Consider the following 24423-nt stretch of genomic DNA (forward strand, 5'->3'; position numbering starts at 1 on the left):
CCATGTGAGTGCATAGTTCGACTTTGGCTACCTCGTTGCGTTACACGATCGGCGCATTCATATTTTGCCCCTCCACCCCTCCAGAATATTGGGCAGTTCAATTCCGCGGTCGATCATAGGTGGGAAGCCACGTCGGCAACGACGGGAGCCGCGACAACACATACGGGAAGTTTCGCTTGGCGCAGGTAGGTCAACATGGACATAGCTTTCAATGCCCCAATTGACTTTCAGCCACTGGCGGAAACTGAATTCTAGCATGCTGCATAAAGACGGGCGGCATATTGCTGACAGCAACACTTCAATCATTGGTCTGCCATCGCCAGTACGCCTCCTCCCCGCAATTGCAATTCTGGAGTCAGAGTTCGAGGGGAATTGCTTGCGGCTTCGTTGCAGTGGGTTCAGAAACGGAGATTTTGTCCTGCCGAAAAGTTCGCGACATGTCACAATGAATACGACAACTGCGCACCTTGATTCTTAACTCCCCGGGTGAGGTGTGTGCCCCTGAATAATGTGGTCAGATGGAGTAGGACCCTATATCCCCTAACTCCCCTAATACCCATGTGATATTCAGGGAAAGCGCACGTTTCCAACGCAAGAAGTGAAGCTGGGAATATGGGCCGAGTCTCTTCTCGTGGACTCTGTGTTGAGATGCGCCGGCAGTCTGATACCCAAGTGTGTAAATGGGAGCAATGAAGACATAATAGAAAGGTCAAAATGCGAGTGATAAGACGATTGGGCTGAACAGCAGTCGTCCGTGCGGACCCTGTCAAGCTCCCGATAGAATTGACGCTAAACCCATTTGGTAGACAAGCTCTCGGGATCCTTGCATCACAAATTCGAGTCGCATCTTGAGAATCTTCAAGGCCGACTGACATTCCCACTCGCGATTGTCAGCAATCCCGCACAATGCTTCCCGCACGGTCTCTCCGATCAGCCTTCCGTGCGGTACCGATCTTCTTCCGTAGCCCGGCAGCGGCACCGAGACCACAATGCCTCCAGAGACGATGGTACGCCGAACAGAAAGCCGCACCACCACCACCACCACCACCATCACCGGCCGCAGTCGCCGAAGATGACCTCCCCGACCACCGCAAGCTGGGTGTTCAGCAGGAGCTCTTCACCTCTTCCATCTACAGCCCTGGCTCCCCGATATTCCTCCCGAACGGCACGCGAATCTTCAACCGACTGGTCGATTTCCTACGACGGCAGTACGTCCACTACGGCTTTGACGAGGTTATCACGCCAAATATCTACAAAAAGTCGCTGTGGGAAGTGTCGGGCCATTTACAAAACTATGCCGACGATATGTACACCGTCACCAGCCGCGCGCGCGCCCCCGAGGAGAAGACGAGTTGCTGCGGCGGTGCTCACGGAGACCAGCCTCACGAGGGAGCCAGCGGCGAGCAGGCCACCAGGCAAGCCGAGGGCGAGGACGATGACTACGGCCTCAAGCCCATGAATTGCCCGGGCCACTGCCTCATCTTCGCCTCAAAGAACCGCAGCTACCGCGATCTGCCCATCCGCTACGCCGACTTCAGCCCGCTGCACCGCAACGAGATCTCGGGCGCCCTCAGCGGCCTGACGCGCGTGCGCCGCTTCCACCAGGACGACGGCCACGTCTTTTGCCGCCCGATCCAGATCCAAGAAGAAGTCTTCAAGACGCTCGACTTCATGAAGACGGTCTACGGCGCGCTCGGGCTCGAGCAGTTCGACTTTGCCCTCTCGACCAGGCCCGCGGACCACTACATTGGCACCGACGCCGAGTGGGCGCGGGCCGAGTCGCAGCTGCGCCAGGCGCTGGAGCAGGCCGGGTTGAAGTACACCGTCAAGGAAGGCGACGGCGCCTTTTACGGCCCCAAGATTGACGTGATGCTGCACGACTCGCACGGCAAGTCACACCAGGCCGGCACGATCCAGCTCGACTTCCAGCTGCCGCAGCGCTTCAACCTCGAGTACCAGGCGCCCGCTCCCGCGCTGGAGGCGCAGGGCCTGCCGCTGGACGGCGCCGACGTGTCGGCGGCGGACCTGGAGACGTACGGACCGGTGCCGCCCGTCATGATCCACCGGGCCATCCTGGGGTCCGTCGAGCGCCTGATGGCGCTGCTGATTGAGGAGTACAAGGGCCGGTGGCCGTTCTGGCTGAACCCGCGGCAGTGCGTGATCCTGACCATCAACGACACGGAACCCGTCATGAGCTGGGCGTCCGAGGTCAAGGATATCCTGACGGGCCACGACCGCGTGCGGGACCCGGCGAACCCGCGACAGCCGCGCCCGACGGGCTTCGCGGTCGAGATCGACGCCAGCGCGCGGTCGCTGGCCAAGAAGCTCAAGGAGGCGAGGGAGAAGCAGCCCGGGTTCATTTTAGTGGTGGGTAAGGGCGACGTTGCGGCCAAGCAGGTGACTGTCGAGGCGACGGACGGCCCTTCAGAAGGCTCGGGTGCGGGCGTCTCGAAGGGAGCTCGGCAGCAGATGGATCCCCTGGCTTTGCTGGGGAAGATGCAGGAAAAGGTGGCGACGTATCAGTAGATGATGGTTGTTCGTGCGCGCGTCCGCCCATGTAAAACAGATGTAGAAATGTACACTACCACTACAACAAACGCCGGCTTAGCGGGTTTTGTATTATAGTCATGATGAACGCAGGCCAAGCCTCCTCCAGCCTTTATTAGTCGTCTTAGACGACGGACCACCTCCATTCACACTTCCGTTCCCAAGGTATATCCTCACCGGTCATCCTCAACTCCATGAAACAATCCCATTGAAAGAACAAAAAGTCAACAACGCAGCACACACACCGCCCTCCCGTTCCATCACCTAGTCCTATTGGAAGTGCTGTTCGCCTGCTGATGGAACAGTGGTCTACAACAGACTTTAGTATGTGAAAGGATCATCGCATTATCGGGGCTCACTCACCGCTTGTACTTCTCGTCAACCTCGCCTCCAGAACTCTCAATGCGCTCGACCAATTCCTGACGCTGCCTGAGCTGCTCCTTCATAAACTCCACAGTTTTTTTCAGAACGAGACCCTCAGAGCGGCCCTGACCTTCGAGGCCGGGGACCAGCTCCGTCAGGCGGTCGAAACCCTCGCGGATGGCCTGGCGTCGCTTTTGCTCTGCCAGCGAGCAGTGCGTGTTAGCGGATTTCGTCGAATGCGCTGAAAGGGCGTGAAGGGGACAGTAAAGGCGTGTATGCGCGCAACGTGTATGAAAGCTTTGCAGTTACTGTAAAAGGGGAGATCGTAAAGACGTACCGGATGCGATGTGGTTCTGCTTCTTCTCAGCCTCGGTCAGGCGCGGCTTCTCTTCTGGCTGCTCGGCATCCGCGGCCGCTGAAGGGGAATTGGACTTATTTGGGGAAGACATTGCGGCGGGCACATTCAGTTTCTATAGGCGCGCGGATGCAACAAACGAGGGGGGTATTATGAGTGGAAGTGCTCCATGTATAACAAAGCTGTCGGTGCCTTTACTAGGGAGTTGACGTCGAAAAGAGAGGAGACTGGGGTATATGTGAGTGTGTGTATGAGTGAAGGAGTTTGTGTGTGTTTCGCACGATCACATGCCGTTTCGCACCAAAGCTCTGAGATCAGATCCCCCTCCAGACTTTCCTCCGCATTGCGATTTGCGGGATTCGCAGAAAGCCACCACCACCCCTGTCCCGTAAGGTTCCTGCAGCACGTTTGTTTCCGCCCGCAGGGCTACGGATAGCTGCCACTGGGAACAGGAGCTGAACCTGTCGCCCAACGCTCCTTGGGGAAATACATACATGCCATGCCTCATCTTTTCACACCTTAAAGCATGGTACCTTAAGTACCTACCTAGCGCAGAAGGCACACAGTAAAGACAGATAAGATAAGCCCAAGAAATCACCATGGAACTGCGTGGATCTGGCGGGGTCGGCACGTCCCAAGCTTTCAAGGCTGTGTGACCTCATTGGCATTGGATCGGGATTGATTGCTCATTCAGAAATTCTATAGCTTGCCGGCCCACAATCCGCTATCCGTACGCAGTCGACCTCCTTTCTTTCCGATAGCTGCACTTTAGCCTTACAAGTACATACTCTCAAAAGGAACAAATCCAAGATTCCTTCAGAACACCCAATTGATACCGAAACGTCTCCAACTTCCGCACAGATCAAGCGCTTCACTCTCCACACAAAACACACACCTAGACGCCCACCACCAACACCGCCATGGCCGACGTAAAGACCTCCTCCGACCCCCCACCCGACTACACAAAGGCCACCGAGCACCTCACCCGGCCACGAGCACCCTCCGCCGCTGCCGGCGGTCCCGGCGGCCCACGAGGGCCGCTGCCCCTCAACCTCCCCGTCCTCTCCTACCTCAAAACCAAGCGCGTGATCCTCGCCTCCGCCTCTCCGCGGCGGCGCGCTCTCCTTGCCCAGATCGGCCTCAAGGACCTCGAAATCACACCCTCTACGAAGCCCGAGGACCTCGACAAGTCAGCCTACGGCCCTTACGAGTACGTCTCGGCCACGGCCCGCCAAAAGTGCCTCGACGTCTACGAGACGGCCCTGCAGACGCACCTCGCCTCCATCCCGGACCCGGACCTCGTCATCGCCGCCGACACCGTCATCGTCACCCGCGACGGCCGCGTCCTCGAGAAGCCGAGGAGCGAGGCCGAGCACATCAAGATGCTGCGCCACCTGCGGGATACCCGCGTGCACAGGGTCCTGACGGCCGTGTGCGTCGTCGCGCCGAGGGAGGACGCCAGGTCGCCGGGCTACGAGATCTGCCAACATACGGAAGAGACCAAGGTTTACTTTGCGCAGGAGGCCAACGGCCTGCCGGACGACGTCATCGAGGCGTACGTCAAGACGAGGGAGGGCGCGGATAAGGCGGGCGGGTACGCCGTGCAGGGCATGGGCGGCATGTTGCTCGTCGAGAAGATTGAGGGCAGCTTCGATAACGTGGTTGGCTTGCCGGTGCGGCAGACGCTGGCGCTGGCGGAGAAGGCCATCTTCAAGCAGGATGAGGAGGAGGTCGCAGAGGACGAAGAAGAGGACCTGATGTGAGAGGTTTGCCCAAAAAGAAAAATAGAGATGGAATAAGAAGACCTGCTAAGTACCCCGGCCGCCTCCTTAATACGAGGAGGAAACACGTTTAGAGAGGGCGCGAAGTTGGCGAGATGCCCTAGTTCATGGCCTTCAAGTTAGATGATGAAATGAGCTTCATCTCGACATACAGCTAAAAGCCGGGTATACTGCATAATAATAGCTCATGAGTGATAAACAATTGACGCGGGCTCACTCGCCAATCCCAAGCACAGATTACACACACTGCCAATGAGTAGCCACGTCATTGAAAATGCTGAACGACATCAACCTCAGTACAGTGGCTTTCTGTCACCAATGATAACGTAAGGCAGTCTTCTATCATCGACTAGGTACTTTTTCGCATTTCCTTCGCCGAGTCAGTAAGTCTACTGGCAAACGTCAACAACAGAACCTTGCTATCGATTATCTCTTCGTGCAAAATAACGTATCTAAATCCAAATAGACGTGCTACTCAACCTTGGTTTGGAAAACTGAGTAAGATAAGCCCTTCCTTTCTGCCTCCTTGATAGCTGGGTGGCACTTCTTCGTGGCTGAAGATTCTAAAGTCCATCCTTCGATGCCTAAATGTTTCCTGCTTCTGTGCTTTTGTCACAGTACTAGTTGGCTATTAATGAGAATTCAGAATTTGGCGTCACTCACACAAAGACCTTCAAGCAGCCAACCAGCATCAAATCAGCTTGTATCAACCCTCATCTGCACGACCCATATAAGGTACAGAGGGTAAATTAGCCCAGATGAAAGGACGACGTACCGAGGCTACTGTCCCCATCTTACTCGAGCTGCTAGTCACCGTCTCTGACAGCAATGTGGGCTTGGAACCTCAGGGAGACTGTGACTTTAGGGAGAGCTGACCGGCATCTTTCTAGGCCCGTCGTCTGCTGATGTAAGACTTCGATCCGAAACGACTCTCTGAAATTGGTTGCGCATCCTTACAATGGCCTTCGCTTCTCATCTGAGTACTTCTTCTAAGGCTGCTATTATTTTGATCCGGAATAGCTGGTCGTTTTGTGCATCCATACTCCACCAAACCTCAGCGATATGCTGAATGTCGGCTTTCATGAATATACTGTCTAGAGAAATAATGGCTGGGCGGATCTTATTCACGGAGCCACACGGTCTGAGTCTGATAAGACGGAGCTGTACCTCCTAGGTAGTTCCAGACGCCAAGCATAGCACAAGAGTCTCGGGGGCTGAAAAGCCACGAGCCCCGAAAAATGCTTCCTGCGGGAACGGGTATCACGCGCTTGGCAAGGGGGGGAGGGGGTCCCGTAGGTAGCCTTGGTAGCTGACCCGGGCCGATATGTAAGGGGTCGTCTGGCGGGCAACGGTGAAGAGAGACAATGATGGCGTCTGCGCTAAGTGTATCTCAGATGATTCAGAAACATTACCAGGTGCTTGTGTGGTTGTGTAACATATACAGGGCGTTAGACTGACGCGATGGGCTTGGCATGGAATGGGAATATTCTTGTGTAACCATCTTATGAGGACGAAATAATAAGCCATTGAGGGGGGTAATTTGACTGTAAATGTGTAGAATTTCCTTGCCAAAGGGAGGTACGGTTGGTATTTGGCTGCACTCAGTAACTTATTCTTCCTTGACTTTGAATCCGAGGGCCATTCGTGTTCAATCGCGACGTCGTCTTCTGGAATGCCCCTAAGTAGACCTCAAAGCTCTGATCATATTGTGTATAGTGTTTATTCATGTAAAGAAAACTCCCTGACTCCTAGGTAACATTCAACGTCCCCAAACACGTGCACTGCGGGTATTGATGACTCCAAGATATCTGCGATATCATCCGTTGTGAAGTAGATGCCACCATCGGGTATTGCGTGTGCCTGTAACATGCCTCTTGGTATCTTTCCCAAGGGATCGCCTATTAATATTACTAACTGATCTGTCACATCTCTGCGTCATCGTGAAAGTCTTCCTCGCTTCAAGACTTTGTCGGCCGTTTGAGGGGATGAGCCTCCGTGTTGAAAACCCATTCATCCAAGTTCAAAAGCTCCGGATCGGAGAAGATGAGGTAAAAGTACTTTAACGTCTCAGCAAAGAAGAAGCTCTCCATGGTATCCTCCTGCCGCGACTGGCTGTACGTCACATCGACGACGACAGCGTGGGCGTCGTCGGTCTGCGTAGCTTTTTGGACGGCCTCAAACATGTCCCACGCCATATCCAGCAGGTCCGCCTTGCCGGTGACCCGGTACAGCACAAAGAGGCTCTCAATGGCCTCGGGACGCAGGTTGTAGTGAGCATCGTCGATGCGCCAGAAACCCCTGGGCGCGTGCTGGCTGCTCTGCGCCACCCACTTCTGCTCGTCCCACTCGCACACCTCGACGGTGTCGCACTTCACGACCTGGGATTTTTCGGGCATGAGACCGCTCTTGAAGGACTTATACGCCCACGCGCAGCCCCGCGCGAGCTTGTCGCCGAGCTCGACGTCGTCGGGTATGTCAAAGAGCTTGCCCGCCATGGCGAACATGCCGCCGGCGAAGCAGGACAGGTGCTCGAGCTCCGAGATTTGGTCGATCTTGCGGAGCTTCTCGTTGACGATGGCGGTGCCGAGGAGCAGGATGTCGTCCTTTTTCGGCGTCATGGGCCGGTAGAGGAGGTGTCCCTTTGCTGCTTTCGCCGCGCCCCTGTACATCTTCTCGTACGCCGTGTCCAGGCCGCCGAGGAGGACGTGCATCTTGGGGAGGTACTCGTAGAGCGAATCGCCGTCTCCGCCGAGCTTGAAGACGTTGTTGGTGGTCTGGAAGTCGTCGCGAACGTTGATGAAATTGGGCCACATGCCGGGCAGTAGCGTCTCGTCCTGAATTCGGTCAAAGGCCTTCTTGATGCGCTCGATGGCGTCGTAGAACTTGAAGTCGCCGGTCAACTGCGCAAGTCTGGTGAACTCGAGAGACATGCTGCCGATGGAGGCTGCGCTCTGGTAGGGGTCCGGCAGGACTTTTCCAGCGCGGAGCTCCTCGAAGCTGAAGCTGTAAGGAGGGAAGCGGTTCGGCGTGTCGAATGCCGCATAGAGCATGTTGGCGAGCTCAACGGCCTTGTCGAGGAGGACTTGCTCCTCGCTGAGATCGTATGCGGATAGAAGTCCACCGAGGTACCGGACGTTAGTCTCGAAAATGTTGCATCTCGTCTCCGTTGCGTTGTTCCAGTCAATCGTGCTGATGTATTGGACGGCGTCATTGAAGTCGTCATACATGCCCATCAGCCAAAGAGTGTCGAGAGAGTCAACCAGGGTGGCACCCCATCCGTTGTAGCGATTCTTTCCCCTCAATGAGAGGGGTTGCAATTCGTCGTAACCCCAAGCGTGCCTGGTGTATGATTGCCAGCTCTTCTTGAAGGCGTTCCGTACTTCATTGCGACGGGAGGCCATGAGGCCAATGTCGAGGCCGATGTCTCTCTTCTTCAGACTGTCTGAACGGTCTGCGGCGAACTCATATTGTATCTTCGGAAGTGAGAGAGGTTGGCCGTTGGGGAGCCTCGTCATCTCAGCCAGAGGGACTGGATGCCTCTGTGGATGTGTAGACCAGTCATAGCTTTTCCTGATTGTAGGTTTGGCGATATCTTCGTTGCTGCTAAGAACTTCCTCAACCTGCACCGGAGTATCATCCCGTAAAAGTAAAACCGAGAGCACTACAAAAACGACGAGCAGCGCGAGTACCCGGTAGGTCGGCGGGGAGTGGTTTCGCAACTGAAATTTGGCGACCATATTGGACGAAGAATGGACAAAATCGAGGCAGGAGTGACATACGGAGGACCACGGGCGGCGGGAGAGGAAAAAAGGCGTGGCAGACATTATGTAGTAGGAGCTGACTGTCGTCACTCGGATATCGACCGTGAGAGAGGACCTTTAGGGAATTTGGAGCTCCTGTTGCTTCTTGCGGCGCTTGACGTCTCGAAGGTTGGCTGTCACTCTGATGCGTCCCTTTCCATGAAACACGAGGGGTGACCCATGATTTTGTGCTTGACTGCGTTCTTGGATTGTCTGTGCAAAGGGATTAAGGGGGGGTACTCCTGTACGGATGGAGGGGGAGTAGATCACTCGGACTGTTAAGGATTCAACCCGTGTGTGATGCTATGAATTAACACGCGATTGGACCTCTTTCCCTTTGGGAGGCTGAGTAGACTTGGTTCGAACTGGAATGACGTTTGGCTAAGATCGAGGCTAAGGCAGATAGCTCTAGTCAACTCCGCGAATGATATGCAACATGGCTCCCTAAAGCGTTGCACAAAATGCTTCCGGAAGAGACAACTGTTTAGGGAAGAATCCAAAGCAGAATCCAAAGGGAGGACCACCCATGTCATTATGAATCGTTGACTACTTCTTAGAGGCCGGAAAAATGTGCCATTCCAACTGCCTTAAACCTAGATAGAATGCTCACCACGAGCCGTCGCATTCTGACTAGGCAGGTAGGTGGAGGTGATGGCTCAAGCCAACAAGAGCGCGTCGTTTCAAGGCACCTGACATGTTTCAAGGAACGTGGGCTTTGGGAGGAAACTGACTTAACTGAGTTGACGTCGGCCGAAGGCGCATACGGAGTGGAGAATGGGAAGTGGGAAGAAAAGGCGACTTGTGGGGGAGAGTGGCTGAAAACGGCGGTCCCGAATCTGAGACAGTTGGCATACCCCACCGGGCCGAGCTTTTTCGGTCTTTTCCACTTTTTGACGGAAGCAAATTCGGGGGCCCGTAGCCGTCAGCCACACTCTGGCAAGCCTGTGGCTGGAGCTTTACCTGCACTACCTTGCTTGACCGCCTAAATTTTTCAAATTTCTGCCGCATCCCACCTTGCCCAGGCGGCCCAGGATCGTCGGTGCACTTTCGTCGCCTCCAGGGAACGGCCGAGCAGCTTTTTTCGCGAAAAGAGATTCTGTTGTTTGCACAACCTCAACGCCAAACAATCATGTCTTCTATGCGTAATGCTGTTCAGCGTCGCTCCCACAGGGAGCGCGCTCAGCCTCTGGAGCGCCAACGTTTTGGCCTCCTCGAGAAGCACAAGGTTCGTCGTCTAAGACGCTCTACAACAACTGCTTGTCGAGATAGTCTTACTAACTACTCATTCTACGCCTATAGGATTACTCCCTCCGTGCCAAGGATTACAACAAGAAGAAGGCTACGATCAAATCTCTGCGCGAAAAGGCCGCCGACCGAAACGAAGATGAATTCTACTTTGGCATGCTCAGCCGCAACTCCATGGGTTCGCGCCTCAAGGACGGCAGGAAGTGGTCCGGTACCGTCGCTGGTGACCGCGGCAACAAGGCCATGGACATGGACACGGTGCGGCTTCTCAAGACACAAGACGTCGGCTACATACGCACCACGCGCAACGTCATCTCCAAGGAGGTGAGACGTCTGGAGGAGCAGATTGTCCTAATTGGCGGCATCGATGCGGCGAACCACAACGGCGACGACGACGACGACGACGACGACTTGGACTCCGACAGCGATGCCAAAGAAAGTGCCAGGAAACCCACTGGACCGAGAAAGATTGTCTTTCTGGATGCTGCTGAGGCGGAAGCCAAGGCAAAGTCCGCCGAGAAGGCAGCGATGGACCTGGACGACGAGGACGAGGACGAGTTTGACGGGTTCGGTGACGCCGAGGATGGCGATGACGACGAAGATGCCGCAGAGAGCAGGGAAAAGCAGCTGTCGCGGTTACGGCTGCAACTACAAAATGCCAAGAAGAAGCTCAAAGTCTTGACCAAGGCGGAGCAGGGTCTTGAGATACAGCGGGCAAAGATGGCCAAAAGTGCAACCTCGGGCGGCACGACGAGAAAGGGCAAGAAGATTATGGTCCGGGCACGCAAGAGGTGAAAGGTTTCCTACAAATTCAGCGTCTTTCAAAAGAATGGTTGGCGAACACAAAAAGCATGGTTGAAAATTGGGGTTTTTGGTTGTTTTTTTATCGTGTCTTCATTTCAAATCCTAACATTCTGAGCGGCGGCTACGGGGAAGGATGGACCTCCTCCTACCCTTGCTCAGAGAAGTCGTCATGCGATACCCAAGGACACCCCGGAGTATAGATTTACATGTACAAAGAAGGAATATCATCGCTCCCTATCCTATCCCTGGATAGGGGTCTCATAAGGAAAATTCCCATTATTCCATCAACCCCTTAAACCCTTGAGAGACGAAACCAGTACGAGAACAATGCATCAGCTCAAAAGTGGTATCTCATCTCCTTCCTCATCATTCCCGTATTCATCATTTTGCTCTTTTGCTCGGAAGTCACTTGGACTTGACACCAACGCACCTGGCAAGCCCCTTGACAATGGCAGCGAGGGCTTTGAAGCCAATCGTCAGCAGCCAGACGAGGCACTTGAACAGCCCAGCCACAACCTTGAACAGCGCTCTTAAAGGCCAAGGCAGCCTGTCGCGCGTCTCCTTGCCGACCTGCTCCAGCTTCGCGAAGCTGCTGTCTTGGCTCTCGACGTCAATCTCAAACTCCTCCATCTTGCCCCTGCGCGCGGCCGCCGCGGCCCTCTTCTTCTCCTCCCTCTTGCTCAACCGGCTGTCGCGGCCGCTGCCACCGACAGGATCGTGCGGCGCCGGGGGCGGCTCAAAGGTCTCGACCTTGGTGTTCTTCTCGTCCGCCGCCGCGACGAGCATGAGCGCCGCGACGGCGACGTCGACGATGAAGAAGCTGTCAATCTTTGCGGCGATGGCCGTGTCGACCTCGAGGTAGCCGCCGCCCGTGCCGTCACGCGTCAGCTTGGCGAGGTGCTGCGGCGACTCGTGGTGCTCGAGCGTGTACTCGACCCGGCTCCAGGCGGGTGAGCGCTCAATGGTGACGCAGAAGGGGGTGGCGAGGGCCGGGTGGACGAGGAAGTGCGAGCGGGAGTCCTCGTCCCAGACGAGGCGGGCGCACTCCGTCTCGGCCGTCATGATGGCGTTCATGTCGCCCGGCTTGTCGAGGGCCATCTTGGCGGCCGCCAGCGGGTAGAGGAGGGCGACGAGGCCGTCGTTGGGCGGGTGCTTGCGGGATTCCTCTTCCAATGTGGTGGTGAGGACTTCCTGCCAGTGCTTGCTCTCGGCGCCTTTACCGTTGTTGCTGCTGTCCTTGTGGCCGACGACGCCGGAGAGGATGCTGCTCGCTGACGAGCTTGCCATGGGGTTCGGGGCCTTGTAGACCTTGGCCGGGTCGTGACGGCTGAGAGTGACGTATGCTGATGCAGATGTGGGGTCGAGGCGGATGTTGTAAAAGGGCTGTGATGTCGAGGAGAGTGTGTACACGGGTGCGTCCTTCTCCTGGGACAGCTTCATGCAGTACACTCTGCCTTCTGAAGGAGGTGCTTTCCATCCGTTGGAGACCTTCCACAGGCTCTTCATGTGCTCATTTGATGAGACACTTGGGATGATGGGAGGCTCGATCTGTCTCCTTGGCCATCTTTGCGCTGAGCCCCCGCTCAGGGGACTCCTCATGGGAGGACTCCTGTGCTGATCATTTTGACCTTCCGCTTCTTGGGGATTCGGATACCATGTTGTCCGGTTGATCACAGCCCGTGGGATATGAGTTGGGCTTGTTTGCGTTGGGAAGTAGTCTTGTTGGTTGAGAGGCCTTTCCGGGTTATACTGAGGGAAGATGGATCGGAGAGCAGGCTGTTCTTGTGAAGACGACGAGGGTTCCTCGGGGAACGGAAGCTTTGCTATCGAGCTTCTGGACCGCGTGCTATTATTCCGTACAAGCGTATGTGCTTGTGAGAAGGCGGTATCTGACCGGGGCGGGATATCGGCGACGGGAGGGGGCCTTTGGATGGGCGAAGCCTCCGTGGCCGACGGCGGGGGCAGGGCCGGCAGCTCGCGACTACGCGGCGAGGGATGTTGATATTGCTGCTGTTCACCTGATGGGGCCTGGCGGATGCTTTGTGGAGTTTGCGATCGCTCAACCGGTGTTTGGACTCTCTGCTGCGGCGTCTGTCTTCCGTGATGCGGTGGAGACGCTTGATCGACGTGGTGAACGCTCTCAGGAGACACAGCCCGGGGCCGCTCACGCGATTCTGATCTTCGAGTTCGAGATGCCGGCCTCCTTATTGTTGGGGGCTTGGAGTTGGGGTTCGGGAAGAGTGAGTACCCTCCAGAGGGTGGCTGTGTCGACGACGACATACTGGGCTATGCTGGGGCGGATTATCTCGAATCGAATGTTGTCGTTGATTTTTTTCTCCCCCGGCGTGTTAATGATATTTAAGTCTGGTCACGAAATATGGGGGTAGGGGGGAGTGGCCTGAAAGGAATGAAGAACAGGTAGTCCAGCTGCTACCGATGCATGATATCCAACCCAGTGGGCACCAAGCAAACAACAAACAAGTTTATTATTGCAGTACTAGGTAGACAGCACAGATGAAAGGAAGAGAAAAGCCGTGTAAACATACGACTACCAAAGATACCAAGAGAGTGTATATACGAATTACCTTACTCTCCTCCCCCCTTTGAAACAGCGGCACTATTGCGCGTGGTACAGGGCGGCAGGTCACCCACAGGAAGGCCAGTGTAAGCGCTGGGCTTCTCGACAGACGGGCCGCGGTGAGTGGGTGAACCGTGAAGCCAAAGAGAGGATGGAGGGGCGGCCGGAAGGGGGGAAAGGATGGTGGTGGTCGAAATGGGTAGACGAAAATAGATTGTGAAAGGTTGCAGGCTGGGCCAATCAGCCAGACAATCACACTGCATTCTAGGCGCCGAGACCAGGGTGGTGAGAGACAGGCGCGCGGGGTTGGTTCGGCGGGAGACTTCGTGCCATTGGCTAAGCTCCCCAAATTGGCTGGTCACTCTATTGATCTTGTTGAACTCTGACCGCCCTTGATGTTTCCTTTGGGCATGGGGTTTCTGGGGATTTGCGATAATGCCGACGGTGCAAGGTCTTCGGGCATCGAAGCGAGAATGTAACGCGGGAGACTACCCTGTCCCAGCCGGGGCCGTTGAGGCACATTGCATCCGCCGATCGTGTGGGAAGTGCTCAAAGTGCGTGTCCACGTTCCACATGGCTTCGAAAGAAAAGAATCATCGACCCATCTCTGTTTTTACAAAGGTCAGCTTTTCGGTCCAGGAAGTCATGGGTCTGCCCGTGAGACAACTTATAGGTTTCGGTCTTGCGTCTTGTGGATTGATGAGACGGTCATAAGCAAGCAACATTTCCAAGGGTGGAGGTGTCTTGGGGTACTGTGGTTCAGCGCCTAGCTCGAAGGTTGCCGTGAAGCACCAATGGGTGGGAGGAAGGTGAAGGCGATCGGGAAAAAGACCGGCCGTGATCGGTTGGCTAACTAGAGATTCTGTCGGTTTCTTGACCGGAGTCCCCGGGCTCGGGCGATGCATCTGGGGCCGGGCGTCGCCGATACTGTCTCCGATGGTCGGCGCACTATATTCTATTGTTGGTGGACCCGCCATCCGAGTAGGTCGATTTCGCTCCGTGTAAGAAGCCGACTTAGTTTTCATGGTACTACTCACAACTTTTGTCATCGACCATTTTGACACGGTTGACGCCCCCTCCCCCCAGTATTCAGCAGGTTTATAATTTTGCGAGATGGCACAAATCGTGGTGATTGGGTACCAAAGCACCCTTCCTCCTCTTCAGATCTGAGTGGTCGCTAACATAAGACAGAGCCGGTGTGATCGGGTTGAGCACTGCTGTAAGGCTTCAGCAAGAGGGCCATAAAGTAGCAATAGTGGCCAAGGATTTCCCGAGTCCGTTTGAGACCGTTGACAGCAAAGCTTCAATCAACTACACCTCACAATGGGGCGGCGCTCACAACCGTTGGGTCATACCGGCCAACGAGATGGAACAGCGCGATCATGCGATGGCCCTCAGAACGTTCCGGCACATGGAGTCCCAGGTGAAGAGCAATCCTGAAGCCGGTATTACTTTCATGCCTGGTATTGAATACCTCGATGATCCTCCGCCACAATACCAAGCTCTCAGCGAGGAAAAGGCCCAGAGCTTGGGACTGGTAGACTTCCGGCTCCTGAACCCAACCGAATACCCAGATGACAAGGTGAAGTGGGGATGCGAGTACAAGACATGGTGTGTGAACCCCATGGTCTACTGCTCCTTCCTCCTTCGCAAGTTCTCCTGGAATGGCGGCCAAATCTTCCGCAGAGAACTCAGGGATCCCCGTGAGGCTTTCTCACTGAAAGAGTTGCCGAACGTGAGACATGTAGTCAACTGCTCTGGTTTCGGATTTGGTGACCCAAACTCATTCATCACGAGAGGTATATCGGCCACTGACATCCAACTTACTTTGGCGACTTTGCTGATGAGGTTCTTCAGGTCAAACGTGTGCTGTCGCCAACTTCAGCCCAGCAACCGTGACAAGACAGAATGCTGATGGATCTTGGACATTCTGCGTGCCTCGAAATTTCGATGGCGGCACGATCGTGGGTGGCACAAAGGAACCTGACAATTGGGACACTGAACCGTCGCCAGAAGTGCGGGAGGAGCTCCTCAAACACTTCGCTGCTACATATCCTAAGATCCTTGGGGACGATGGTGAGTTTCGCGTCCTCAAAGATGTCGTAGGCCGACGGCCGACTCGAAAGGGCGGCATGAGGCTGGAAAGAGAAGAGGTGGGAGAGAAGCGCACCATAATCCATGCTTATGGTCTGGGGGGCAGGGGGTTCGAGATGTCCTGGGGTGTAGCTGAGGGTGTACTTGAATTATTGGGAGACTCAAAATTCATGCCGCGGCTTTAGATACGAATGCACCATGCTACCTTAGAGCATCGGTGTAGAGACTGAATACCAAATCTAGACAACGTTGATTCAGGAAACCTCGATCAATGTTTTCTCAATGTACAATACCTATGCATGGTCATCAAGTGCCATGGAAAGCATGGAAATATCAAGGTCAAGCGATATCGGCGATTCCGTCTGATTGGCCCATTGGTGACCTGCCCGAAAGCGAGAGAGCGTTGGAGACGACGGTGCAGCTTCGGCCGGTACCTGCATGGCGTCACCCGCTGCTGCGTGAGTGGTGGAAGTTCATGCTTGGCAGAATGTCGCCAAAAAAAAAAAAAAATGAGAAAATAAAAAATCTCATCCGTCGGAGGCAGAGATTCTATTCGCCTGGATGGCCAAACAAAGAAGGGAAGAAATTGGGTTCACCTCACTGGCAACTGCCATCCCATAGGTACCAGGCCTACCCCGCGCTCCGATAAGCGGTGAAATAATCAGTCCCCTACGGATACAGGACAGAAGAGTCACACACAAGGTGGGATGTTTTGGAGTCATTGCCCCACACTCAACTTTCATCATCCTCAACCTTCCCGCCTCGAACTTTCGTAGTTTCCTCTCCAGCAACAGCAATCAATTGTAGTCGCAAACATTTCAATCCAAGTCGCAAACATGGCCCACACTATTCTTCACCTCCGATCCGAAACCAAGGTGTGCAATGATTCTGCAAACCAACATTGACTTTGGGTATTCAGAGATAGCTAACTTTTGACGTCAGCCCTTGGAACACAGGAGCGCCCTCACCCCCACCACTACTCGCAAGCTGGTTGAGGCCGGCTACGAAGTCAGAGTTGAAAGGAGCCCCGTACGTTCTCGCCGATGTACTATCTGTCTTTCGCGAGGGACGAATTATTGACCCGACGATCCCCAGGTTCGCATCTTTGACGATGCCGAGTTCGAAGCCGCTGGCGCAACCCTTGTGCCCGAATACTCCTGGGAGTCAGCCCCATCGGACGTGATCATCGTCGGTCTCAAGGAGCTTGAGGAGAAGGAGTTCCCTCTCAAGCATGTCCACGTCACATTCCTCCACGTCTACAAGGTATACAAGCCCCAATTGAGCTGGATACCACCAGAGAGCTCGCTAACCAAGCTATAGAACCAAGGTGGCTGGGAGAAGACACTCGGCCGTTTCCCCCGTGGCGGCGGCACTCTTCTCGACCTCGAGTTCTTGGCCAACGAGTCCGGTCGCAGAGTCGCAGCCTTCGGTTTCCACGCTGGTTTCTCTGGCGCTGCTCTTGCTCTCGAGAACTGGGCCTGGCAGCTCACCCACCCTGGCGAGCCCTTCCCTGCCGTCGAGGCGTACCCCAATGAGGATGCTCTCATCGTCGATGTCAAGAAGGCCTTGGACGAGGGTATTGCCAAGGCTGGTCGCAAGCCCAGAGTCATTGTGATTGGTGCTCTTGGACGTTGCGGTTCCGGTGCCGTTGAGATGGCCAAGAGAGCCGGTGTTGAGGATATCGTCCGCTGGGTAAGTCATTCCCAACTTGGTCATCGCAACACGCACTAACATGAGCTGCAGGATATGGAGGAGACCAAGAACCCCGGCCCTTACAAGGAGATCACGGATGCCGACATTTTCGTCAACTGCATCTACCTCAGGTACGTCTCTTTGGGAATAACCCCAATTTTGAGCTTGTACTAACACATGTTTCCCATAGCCAACCTATTCCCCGTATGTTACTACCCTTTCAATCCGGTGTCAAGCATCTGTTGGCATGCTCTCTTGGAAAAGGAGTTACGTGATCAACTCGTGGAGTCATGATCATGAATTGGTTGACACAGCGTACGATTGGCGGGGCCGTAAGCTGACAATACTTTTCTAGCTTTCCTCAACCGCGAGTCTCTGCAGGTCCCCGGTAGAAACCTCAGCGTGATTTGCGATGTTTCTGCTGACACCACCAACCCCCACAACCCGAGTAAGTCACCTTTAGACGGCTCTATCAATTAGACAATGCTGACAATGCATTTACTCATAGTCCCCGTCTACACCGTGGCTACCACCTTCGACAAGCCCACCGTCCCCGTCGAGGGACTGGAGAACCCTCCCCTGAGCGTCATCTCCATCGACCACCTTCCGTCTTTGTTGCCGAGGGAGTCTGTAAGTTTGGCAACGCTGGAAATGCATTCGCGGGAAGTGAAGCTGACATGAATGACAGAGCGAGGCCTTCAGCAACGACCTGCTGCCTACCCTCCTGAACCTCAAGGACTGGCGCAACGATTCCGTCTGGGCCCGCGCCGAGAAGCTCTTCCAGGACAAGGTCGCCCTGCTCCCCGCCGAGCTTCAGAAGAGAGAGGCCTAGTGGACCCCTATTCGGTCGTACTTTTGTTTCTAGAATGGAATTCGGCGTTTTCAGGGGTGGAGGATCTTATGAAGAAAACGGGCATACCCAAGCCAGGTTGCCAAATAGATCAAAAAGCTTAGATCATGAGCGAACAGACTCGAGGAATGATACACCCAGCTAGAGCTGGAAACTTGAGGCCATTTTGGTATCCGTGACAATGACCGCCATCTCTAGGCTTCGGCCCCCCTTTTTGGATTGATATAGTCTACATGATGTGAAATGTTGTGTTTGTGTGTGTATTTGTACAAGCCGAATGGCCGCGCCATAGAGCAGGGTGTCCCAAACCATAAATCCAGAACGCCCAACATATGCATCTCCCTCCCCCTTTTCTTCCTTGACACGGGCAAAATCCGCGCCACCTCCCCGAACGACCTCCTCTCCCATATCAGTCAGTCCTCCAGCCATCACCGCCTCTCCTCCGCCGTAACACTCTTCCGATCCCTCGCAGCGTACCCGCCCACGCGCTCGCCCAGCCTCATCTTCTCCTCCTCCTTCCTCCTCGTCTCGGCGTCCTTCTCGGGCAGGCCCCACCACTCGCGGATAAAGTCCTCCTGCTGCGCCTTTTTCACGGCCTTGCGCTCGCGCTCCTTTTGCCGCTCCATGCGCTTGGCGAACCATTCCTCGCGCGCGGCGTCGTGCTCCTCCGGGGTGGCGTGGGCCTTCATGCAACCGTTCATTGCGCGGAGCTGGGTGCGGCAGACGAAGGAGACGGTGAAGGTGCGGTTCAGGGCGCAGTCTGCAAAGGCTGATGGTTTTTTGTTTGTTAGTGTCTATATTTTTCCGGCGTTTCTTTCTTTGCAAGGAAGCTTCTTGACGTGGAGGATTTGCAAGGGACGGGCTATGATAGGCTTCGGGAGAATGGGGACTTGAAGGAGGGCATTATCTCCGGAGAGAGTTACAGAGAAAGAAGAGAGGACAACGGTATGAGGTGACTTCAGGGGAAGAACGAACCCTTGATCTCGGGTGCGCAGGCGTTTCGCACGCGCGCGTGGTAAATGTCTCTGATCTGCGCCTCTTGGGAGGCCGAGAGGGGGAGCGGGTTGCGCGAGGGCATCGGCAGGCCCGCGGGGGCGCCGCCGGTCGGGTTCTGAGCCGCCATCGCGGCCATCAATTGGCGGAAGAAAGATTATGGGAAGTGAAAGAGTGTCCGCTTGCTCGGGTCGGCCGTCTGGTCGGTCGAGGGATCGGGGAAGAAAGTGTTGGAAGGTGGACGGCCGGCGTTTTCGGAGGGTCGGGCGGCCCGGTTTGTTTCTTCCGATGACAGTTCGTAGAGAGATTGTTGTACGGATTCGTCAAAACGACAACGAGGCTTTGAACTCGATTGTACGTCCTCGTTGGATGTATGACGACAAATCGTGTCACTTGAATTTCGTTCAATGGTTCCGTCGGCAGATTCCCAGAGGGCGGCGGGTTTGCGCGGGTGGTTCGATCTGGGTGGGTAAATCTACAGCTACCCGTTCGTTCCTCTCGCGAAATGTGACCCGTGCTTTCGGAAGGAGCTTGGCAATTGAGACTTTCTGCCGCCGGCTGTTAGGCTCACCGCCTACCTTACTTGGTGTCAATGTGAGTGAGCAAACGTCAACGCAACACCTAGACACTAAGATAGCAGCCGCCTGAACAGCATTTGGCGTAAGTATATTGAGGTTTCACAGTGCTCCGTATTACTCTAGCCAAGTGTTACCCAAAAATAGTAGATTGGATGGGTATCCGGTCATTTTCACTCGATTATCTGTGTCTGAGACAATGTTGCTTTTGGAACGCCTAATCTTTTATTTTTACTGATTTTTGCAAAACACTACATCGCTTCGACTGTCTGACCCCGACAGATCCGCTGGATTCACTCGTCTTTCTTGTCTTCTCCCTCGACCTCGCCCTCGGGGGTAACCTGGTGGAACTCAAGGCTTTCTCGGTTATCCTTGCCTTTCTTCTTCATAGAAAACTTACTGCTCCAGCCAGAAATTCTGCTTTCCTTGGCGTCTCTGGATTTGGCAGGGCCTGCGGATGGGCTGCTGGTGACGCTTTCATAGCTTCGTCCAAGCAACCCCTCCTCGCCAAAGTCGTCAATGTCACCAAAGCTGGATCGATCCGCAGACAAGTTCTTGTCCGAGTTCGTAGTGCTCCCAGGCCCTTTCTTAAAGAGACTCGAGTCCTTGCTTAGACGAGACGAAAGACTGAACTTGCTGGAGCTGCCTTTCCTGAAGAGCTTCCTGTAGGCGTTCTCCTGGTCCTTGATATTGGAGTCAGAAAGTGTATTGGAGACTGCCCTATCAAGGGTCAAAGACTCCCGAGATTCGGTGACCGATGCCTGTGTGTGGACAGAGAAGGCATCGCGGGACTTTCTGGACTCTGTTGGAGACGCATCGTAGCCTTGCGGCAGGTCTAGGCTGGGCGTAGAAACATCCCTCGTCTTGCCTTTTTCCTTTGCGTCCTTGTCTTTGGCTTTGTCCTTAGTTTTGTCCTTGGACTTTGACTTGTCCTTCTCTTTGCCTGAGTCACTTTCTTTATCCTTACTGCGGAATAGTCCCCCAATAGAGAAGGTCGGCGCTGCTGGGTTCAAGCTCTTGCTCAACAAGGATTTGTTGTCTGAGTTCTGTTTACTGGCTGGTGGTCGACTGCCAATGACGCCAACCTGACTGGGCGAGACTTGAGGATCATTCAAGGCTTCATGATCCAGGATCTCGTCTTCGGCTGAAGCCAGTGTCGTTTTGAGAGCCGCTGGCGAGCCGTGGAGCGAGGGTCGTCTAGATGGAGTTCGTGACGCCCAACGCCCGTCAGCTGGTGACCAAAATCGGTTTCCTCGATCAGCTGGATGATTCCAAATGGATCCGCTGTCGGTGGACGGTCGTGGCAAGTCCGCCGAGGCCATGGAAGCCGGTCTAGGGCTGCTTGGATCTCGGTCCCCGTACGAATTCCATGGTATCAACCTGCGAGCCGATGAAAACATGCTGCGTCCCAGGTTCGATGCACTCGCCGCCTCAAGAGTGTCAGGTCCAGCAGAGTTCCGGTTCTGGGTGTAGGATGAGAAGCTGGTTCGGCGTCGATTGGTTCCATCCAGTTCATCGGTCTGCCGAGGGAAGGACTGACTCTGGCCATGCTTTAGGCTACCCAGCATGGGGCCACCGTCATCAGCAGCTTTAGAGCCTTTAGTTCTGTGCCAATGAATTAGGTCCGTGAACCGGTGTCCATTTGCAGCTGGCGATGGCTGTCCCCCAGGCGAGGACGTAATGTCTTTGAGAGACGAGGGATCACCGTTGTCGGGTGCAAAGGGTGGGAAAGCGGTGACATGCGATGATCCAGGTGGGCTAGAAGGAACACTATTTGAGCGTCTGGACGATCCTGGCGACTGAGCGTCATCTTCGTACCCCGGAACAAACGGGCTTCTGCGCGAGAGAGAGTCAGGGCTGCTAGGTTCGTCGTCACCCAAGATGCCAGAAGGTAGCAGGGCAGCCGCCGTAGGGCTGAGTGGTGCGTTCCCTGTGAGAGCCCTAATATCAGCATCAGAGAATTGGTCGCTCGCAAAGGCCTCGCCTCCGGACATATCCAAGAAGTGCGAGAACGGGGCTCGACTGGTGAACCCGATCGGAGGGTCGAAGGGAGAATCCGAGGCTGAGAAAGGGCCCGTGGGCGATGCGACGGTGTTGGGAAGAGCATTGCCGGTGCGACTTCGACGCTTAATTTGTGCCGAGGCGTTCGGATCAAATTCGACGCCGGAAGAATTCGCCTGATTGTAGAATTGCATGCTCTGTTGGTTCTGGGCGTAGACCTGAGCATGTAGGACGTGGATGTGACCCTCAAATTGTTGAGCCTTCCTGTTCTCCATGATGAGTTGACTCTGAAGTTCTCGGCGCTTCATCTCGAAATCTCTCTTCATTTTCCGGTCATCCTCTCGCCAAGTGTCGTCTTCCTCGCCACCAGGCAGCTTTCTGCGTGCATCCTCAAGCTCCTTGAGTTGTTCCTTCTTTTCCTTGTATTCGGTCTCGAGTTGGGAATATTCATCTTGCAAGGCAGAGTTCTCCTCATCCAGGTGCTTGATCTTGAGATCACGGCTCTGCGCAAGACTTTCCTTTTCCGACGCAAACCCGTCGCGAGTTTTGCGCATAGATTTGGCTTCAGCAACACATTTCTCGATGTTGTCCATCGCCTTCTTGCGCTTTTCTTGCTTCTCCTTCAATAGGTTCTCCTTCCGCGCCTTCTCCTTGGTGGCCTGTCTCATCTGTTCGCCGGTAGACTTGACTTTTTGCCTCAACTGCGCGGTGTTATCGTCCTTCTCTTTCTGAATCTTCTTTTTCTCCTCCTTTTCCTTTTTCAACCGCTCTTCGAGCTGTCTAAACTCGCTTTCTTCGGTTGCATGTAAGGATGCTGTCTCCACAAACTCCTTCCTCGACCGTTCCAAGGTGTCGGCAAGTTCCTTGAGCGACGCCTCAGGGTGGTCGCTGGAAAAATCCTTGATTGATGGTTGCTCCTGACTTGCTATGGACGGGGAGTGCCTGCGATTGACAGTGTTGCGCCTCTGGCCGGAAGTGTTGTCTCGCGCAGCGGCGGATCCGCCTTCGAGAGACGGCGCCGCTTCGATGGTGGGCACCTGGCTACGACTGCCATTGTCTTCAACGCACGGAGTTTGTCCTGGTCGTGGGTCTTGATCTTGGAAACTGTCGGGTAGTCTCGAGTTGCCCAGTTCTGGCCGTCCGTCGGATCGATAGGTACGCAGTCTTATGACCTGGCTACCTGCCTGGAAGTTATTCGGTCCAACGGCAATGACTCGTATATTATAGCAGTGATTGGGCCTTAGACCCGTAACAGTAATAGCCGTCTCCTCCTGCCTCGATTCGCCAACTGTGAAGATATGTCAGTTTCGTACTCCACGACCACCTAAGGCGTCTAACAAAGACCAACCATTTACGCCATTGACCTGGATCAGAAATTTCTGTACAGGTCGGTTGTGCGTCGGTCGCGTCCAGTTGAGAGTCGCCGCGTCGGGTCGAATTCCGGCCAAGGATACATCGGGGGCCTCGGGAACGTCCACTCCAAGGATGCTGATGAGATCGGTTGTCGGTTTCCAAAGAGTCTGCCAGGCGCGATGGAGCAGCCTTCACACTGTCAGCAAAATGTTGCCAGAGGAGTCACACGTGTCGAGATGACCGCTAGCGAACAGCAGGACAAGGCGGGGAAGGGGAAGAGGCGCGTGGGTGAAACTGACCAAATGACCGCGGCGAGAGTCACCAGCATACTGGCATGCCGCACAAGCAACTCATCCAGACTCCAATAACGAATACCCTCACGGGTGTAATGTACGGACCAAGCGAGACAAAGTTGTGCGTAAATGGGAGCGATAACCCAGAATGTTGCAAGGCTGGCGGCGGCCAGAACGAACTTTTGGAAACGGCTATTCGGTCGCTTGAGCCACCAGGCGATGAGGGAGCTTACGAGGAGGAATTTCATGAACAGGGTCCATAACATCGCCGCTGGCAAACGGGAAAGAAAAGAAAGTGGAAGTTGCGGAAGAGTGGAAGAAAAGCGAAGGAGGAAACCTTTCGCTAGTCCTCTCTGGCGCGGTCGGTTGGGAGGAAGGATATGTCGGTCAAGAAGGGAATAAGAAGGAGGGATGAAAATCTCGGCAGTTGTGTTCTCAGCGGCGGCGATGTTGACAAGCCCAGGCACAAGTCGTACTAGCAGTATTGCAGACTCGTCAGACTCTGGCGCTGCTGTTCGGTTCACAGTGGCACTGTCCACCAGTCCCCTGTACCGTGTATCGCGGCTAGCGGCTGATACTGTGTGGATGGGGGCAATTGGGGGGTTACCTGACACTGACACGGAGCCCTGGCGGCATGGCAGCGGCCAGCTAGGGGGAAGCTGGTACTGCTCGACGCTGACGCTGGGGGAGATGGAGGGGCGGTAAGGCAAGTAGTGCCGGCCGCCTCGAAAAGATCGGGATGGGGAGGGGCATTGCCGCATTGCATTGGACACCGGCAGGGGTGCAGAAGGGAGGCACGAGAGTCTTTTCCCCGTGAGGAGCGATGACGGACAGAGAGAGAAAGAGTGTGCTCTATTGTTGTGTGTGTACGATGTACCTAAATGATGTGCATTGTTAGTAAATGTGTCTGGAGGAGAGAGTGGCAGGGAGGGAGAAGACGGGAAACACAAGGTCGATGAAGAAGTGACGGGATCTTGTTGATTTATATCTCTAATTCACGGCATGTATCTATCTACAATTATGGTTTTAACCTCGTGGCATTCGAACGGAAATCAAAGGTTAATTGCCTATATCTTGCAAGGTGCTTGTTCGTCTTTCC

General features: G+C 54.8%; 9 protein-coding genes across 9 annotated transcripts; 5 read left to right on the plus strand and 4 right to left on the minus strand.

Moving 5' to 3' along the window:
• Positions 1–906: 906 nt before the first annotated feature.
• CPAR01_01267 (threonyl-tRNA synthetase) lies at positions 907–2526 on the plus strand (the record flags this gene model as incomplete). The annotated part of the gene is made up of 1 exon (XM_060485556.1): positions 907–2526. The coding sequence occupies one exon, from the start codon at positions 907–909 to the stop codon at positions 2524–2526; it is 1620 nt and encodes a 539-aa protein (XP_060356413.1).
• A 281-nt stretch (positions 2527–2807) lies between these two features.
• Positions 2808–3359, minus strand: CPAR01_01268 (helix-loop-helix DNA-binding domain-containing protein; the record flags this gene model as incomplete). Its single annotated transcript, XM_060485557.1, has 3 exons — positions 2808–2856; positions 2911–3109; positions 3248–3359. 3 exons carry the CDS (start codon positions 3357–3359, stop codon positions 2808–2810), a joined length of 360 nt encoding a protein of 119 aa, XP_060356414.1.
• An 826-nt stretch (positions 3360–4185) lies between these two features.
• CPAR01_01269 (uncharacterized protein) lies at positions 4186–5028 on the plus strand (the record flags this gene model as incomplete). The annotated part of the gene is made up of 1 exon (XM_060485558.1): positions 4186–5028. One exon carries the CDS (start codon positions 4186–4188, stop codon positions 5026–5028), a length of 843 nt encoding a protein of 280 aa, XP_060356415.1.
• A 1976-nt stretch (positions 5029–7004) lies between these two features.
• CPAR01_01270 (glycosyl hydrolase family 47) lies at positions 7005–8783 on the minus strand (the record flags this gene model as incomplete). Its single annotated transcript, XM_060485559.1, has 1 exon — positions 7005–8783. One exon carries the CDS (start codon positions 8781–8783, stop codon positions 7005–7007), a length of 1779 nt encoding a protein of 592 aa, XP_060356416.1.
• Positions 8784–9975: 1192 nt separating this feature from the next.
• On the plus strand, positions 9976–10886 carry CPAR01_01271 (uncharacterized protein; the record flags this gene model as incomplete). The annotated part of the gene is made up of 2 exons (XM_060485560.1): positions 9976–10071; positions 10146–10886. The coding sequence occupies 2 exons, from the start codon at positions 9976–9978 to the stop codon at positions 10884–10886; spliced, it is 837 nt and encodes a 278-aa protein (XP_060356417.1).
• Positions 10887–11300: 414 nt separating this feature from the next.
• CPAR01_01272 (uncharacterized protein) lies at positions 11301–13175 on the minus strand (the record flags this gene model as incomplete). Its single annotated transcript, XM_060485561.1, has 1 exon — positions 11301–13175. One exon carries the CDS (start codon positions 13173–13175, stop codon positions 11301–11303), a length of 1875 nt encoding a protein of 624 aa, XP_060356418.1.
• A 1490-nt stretch (positions 13176–14665) lies between these two features.
• On the plus strand, positions 14666–15752 carry CPAR01_01273 (uncharacterized protein; the record flags this gene model as incomplete). The annotated part of the gene is made up of 2 exons (XM_060485562.1): positions 14666–15272; positions 15331–15752. Coding segments are annotated over 2 exons (1029 nt in total), but the record flags the coding sequence as incomplete, so codon positions are not given.
• Positions 15753–16403: 651 nt separating this feature from the next.
• Positions 16404–18091, plus strand: CPAR01_01274 (alanine dehydrogenase/PNT domain-containing protein; the record flags this gene model as incomplete). The annotated part of the gene is made up of 9 exons (XM_060485563.1): positions 16404–16442; positions 16510–16596; positions 16663–16830; positions 16888–17259; positions 17311–17390; positions 17450–17463; positions 17615–17707; positions 17768–17889; positions 17948–18091. 9 exons carry the CDS (start codon positions 16404–16406, stop codon positions 18089–18091), a joined length of 1119 nt encoding a protein of 372 aa, XP_060356420.1.
• Positions 18092–18250: 159 nt separating this feature from the next.
• Positions 18251–24085, minus strand: CPAR01_01275 (fibronectin type III domain-containing protein; the record flags this gene model as incomplete). Its single annotated transcript, XM_060485564.1, has 5 exons — positions 18251–18878; positions 19085–19384; positions 19975–22966; positions 23027–23220; positions 23331–24085. The coding sequence occupies 5 exons, from the start codon at positions 24083–24085 to the stop codon at positions 18251–18253; spliced, it is 4869 nt and encodes a 1622-aa protein (XP_060356421.1).
• Positions 24086–24423: the final 338 nt, after the last annotated feature.

This window comes from Colletotrichum paranaense (genome assembly GCF_030867605.1).
Source record: "Colletotrichum paranaense strain IMI 384185 chromosome Unknown Scaffold_1.1, whole genome shotgun sequence".
NCBI lineage: Eukaryota > Fungi > Ascomycota > Sordariomycetes > Glomerellales > Glomerellaceae > Colletotrichum > Colletotrichum paranaense.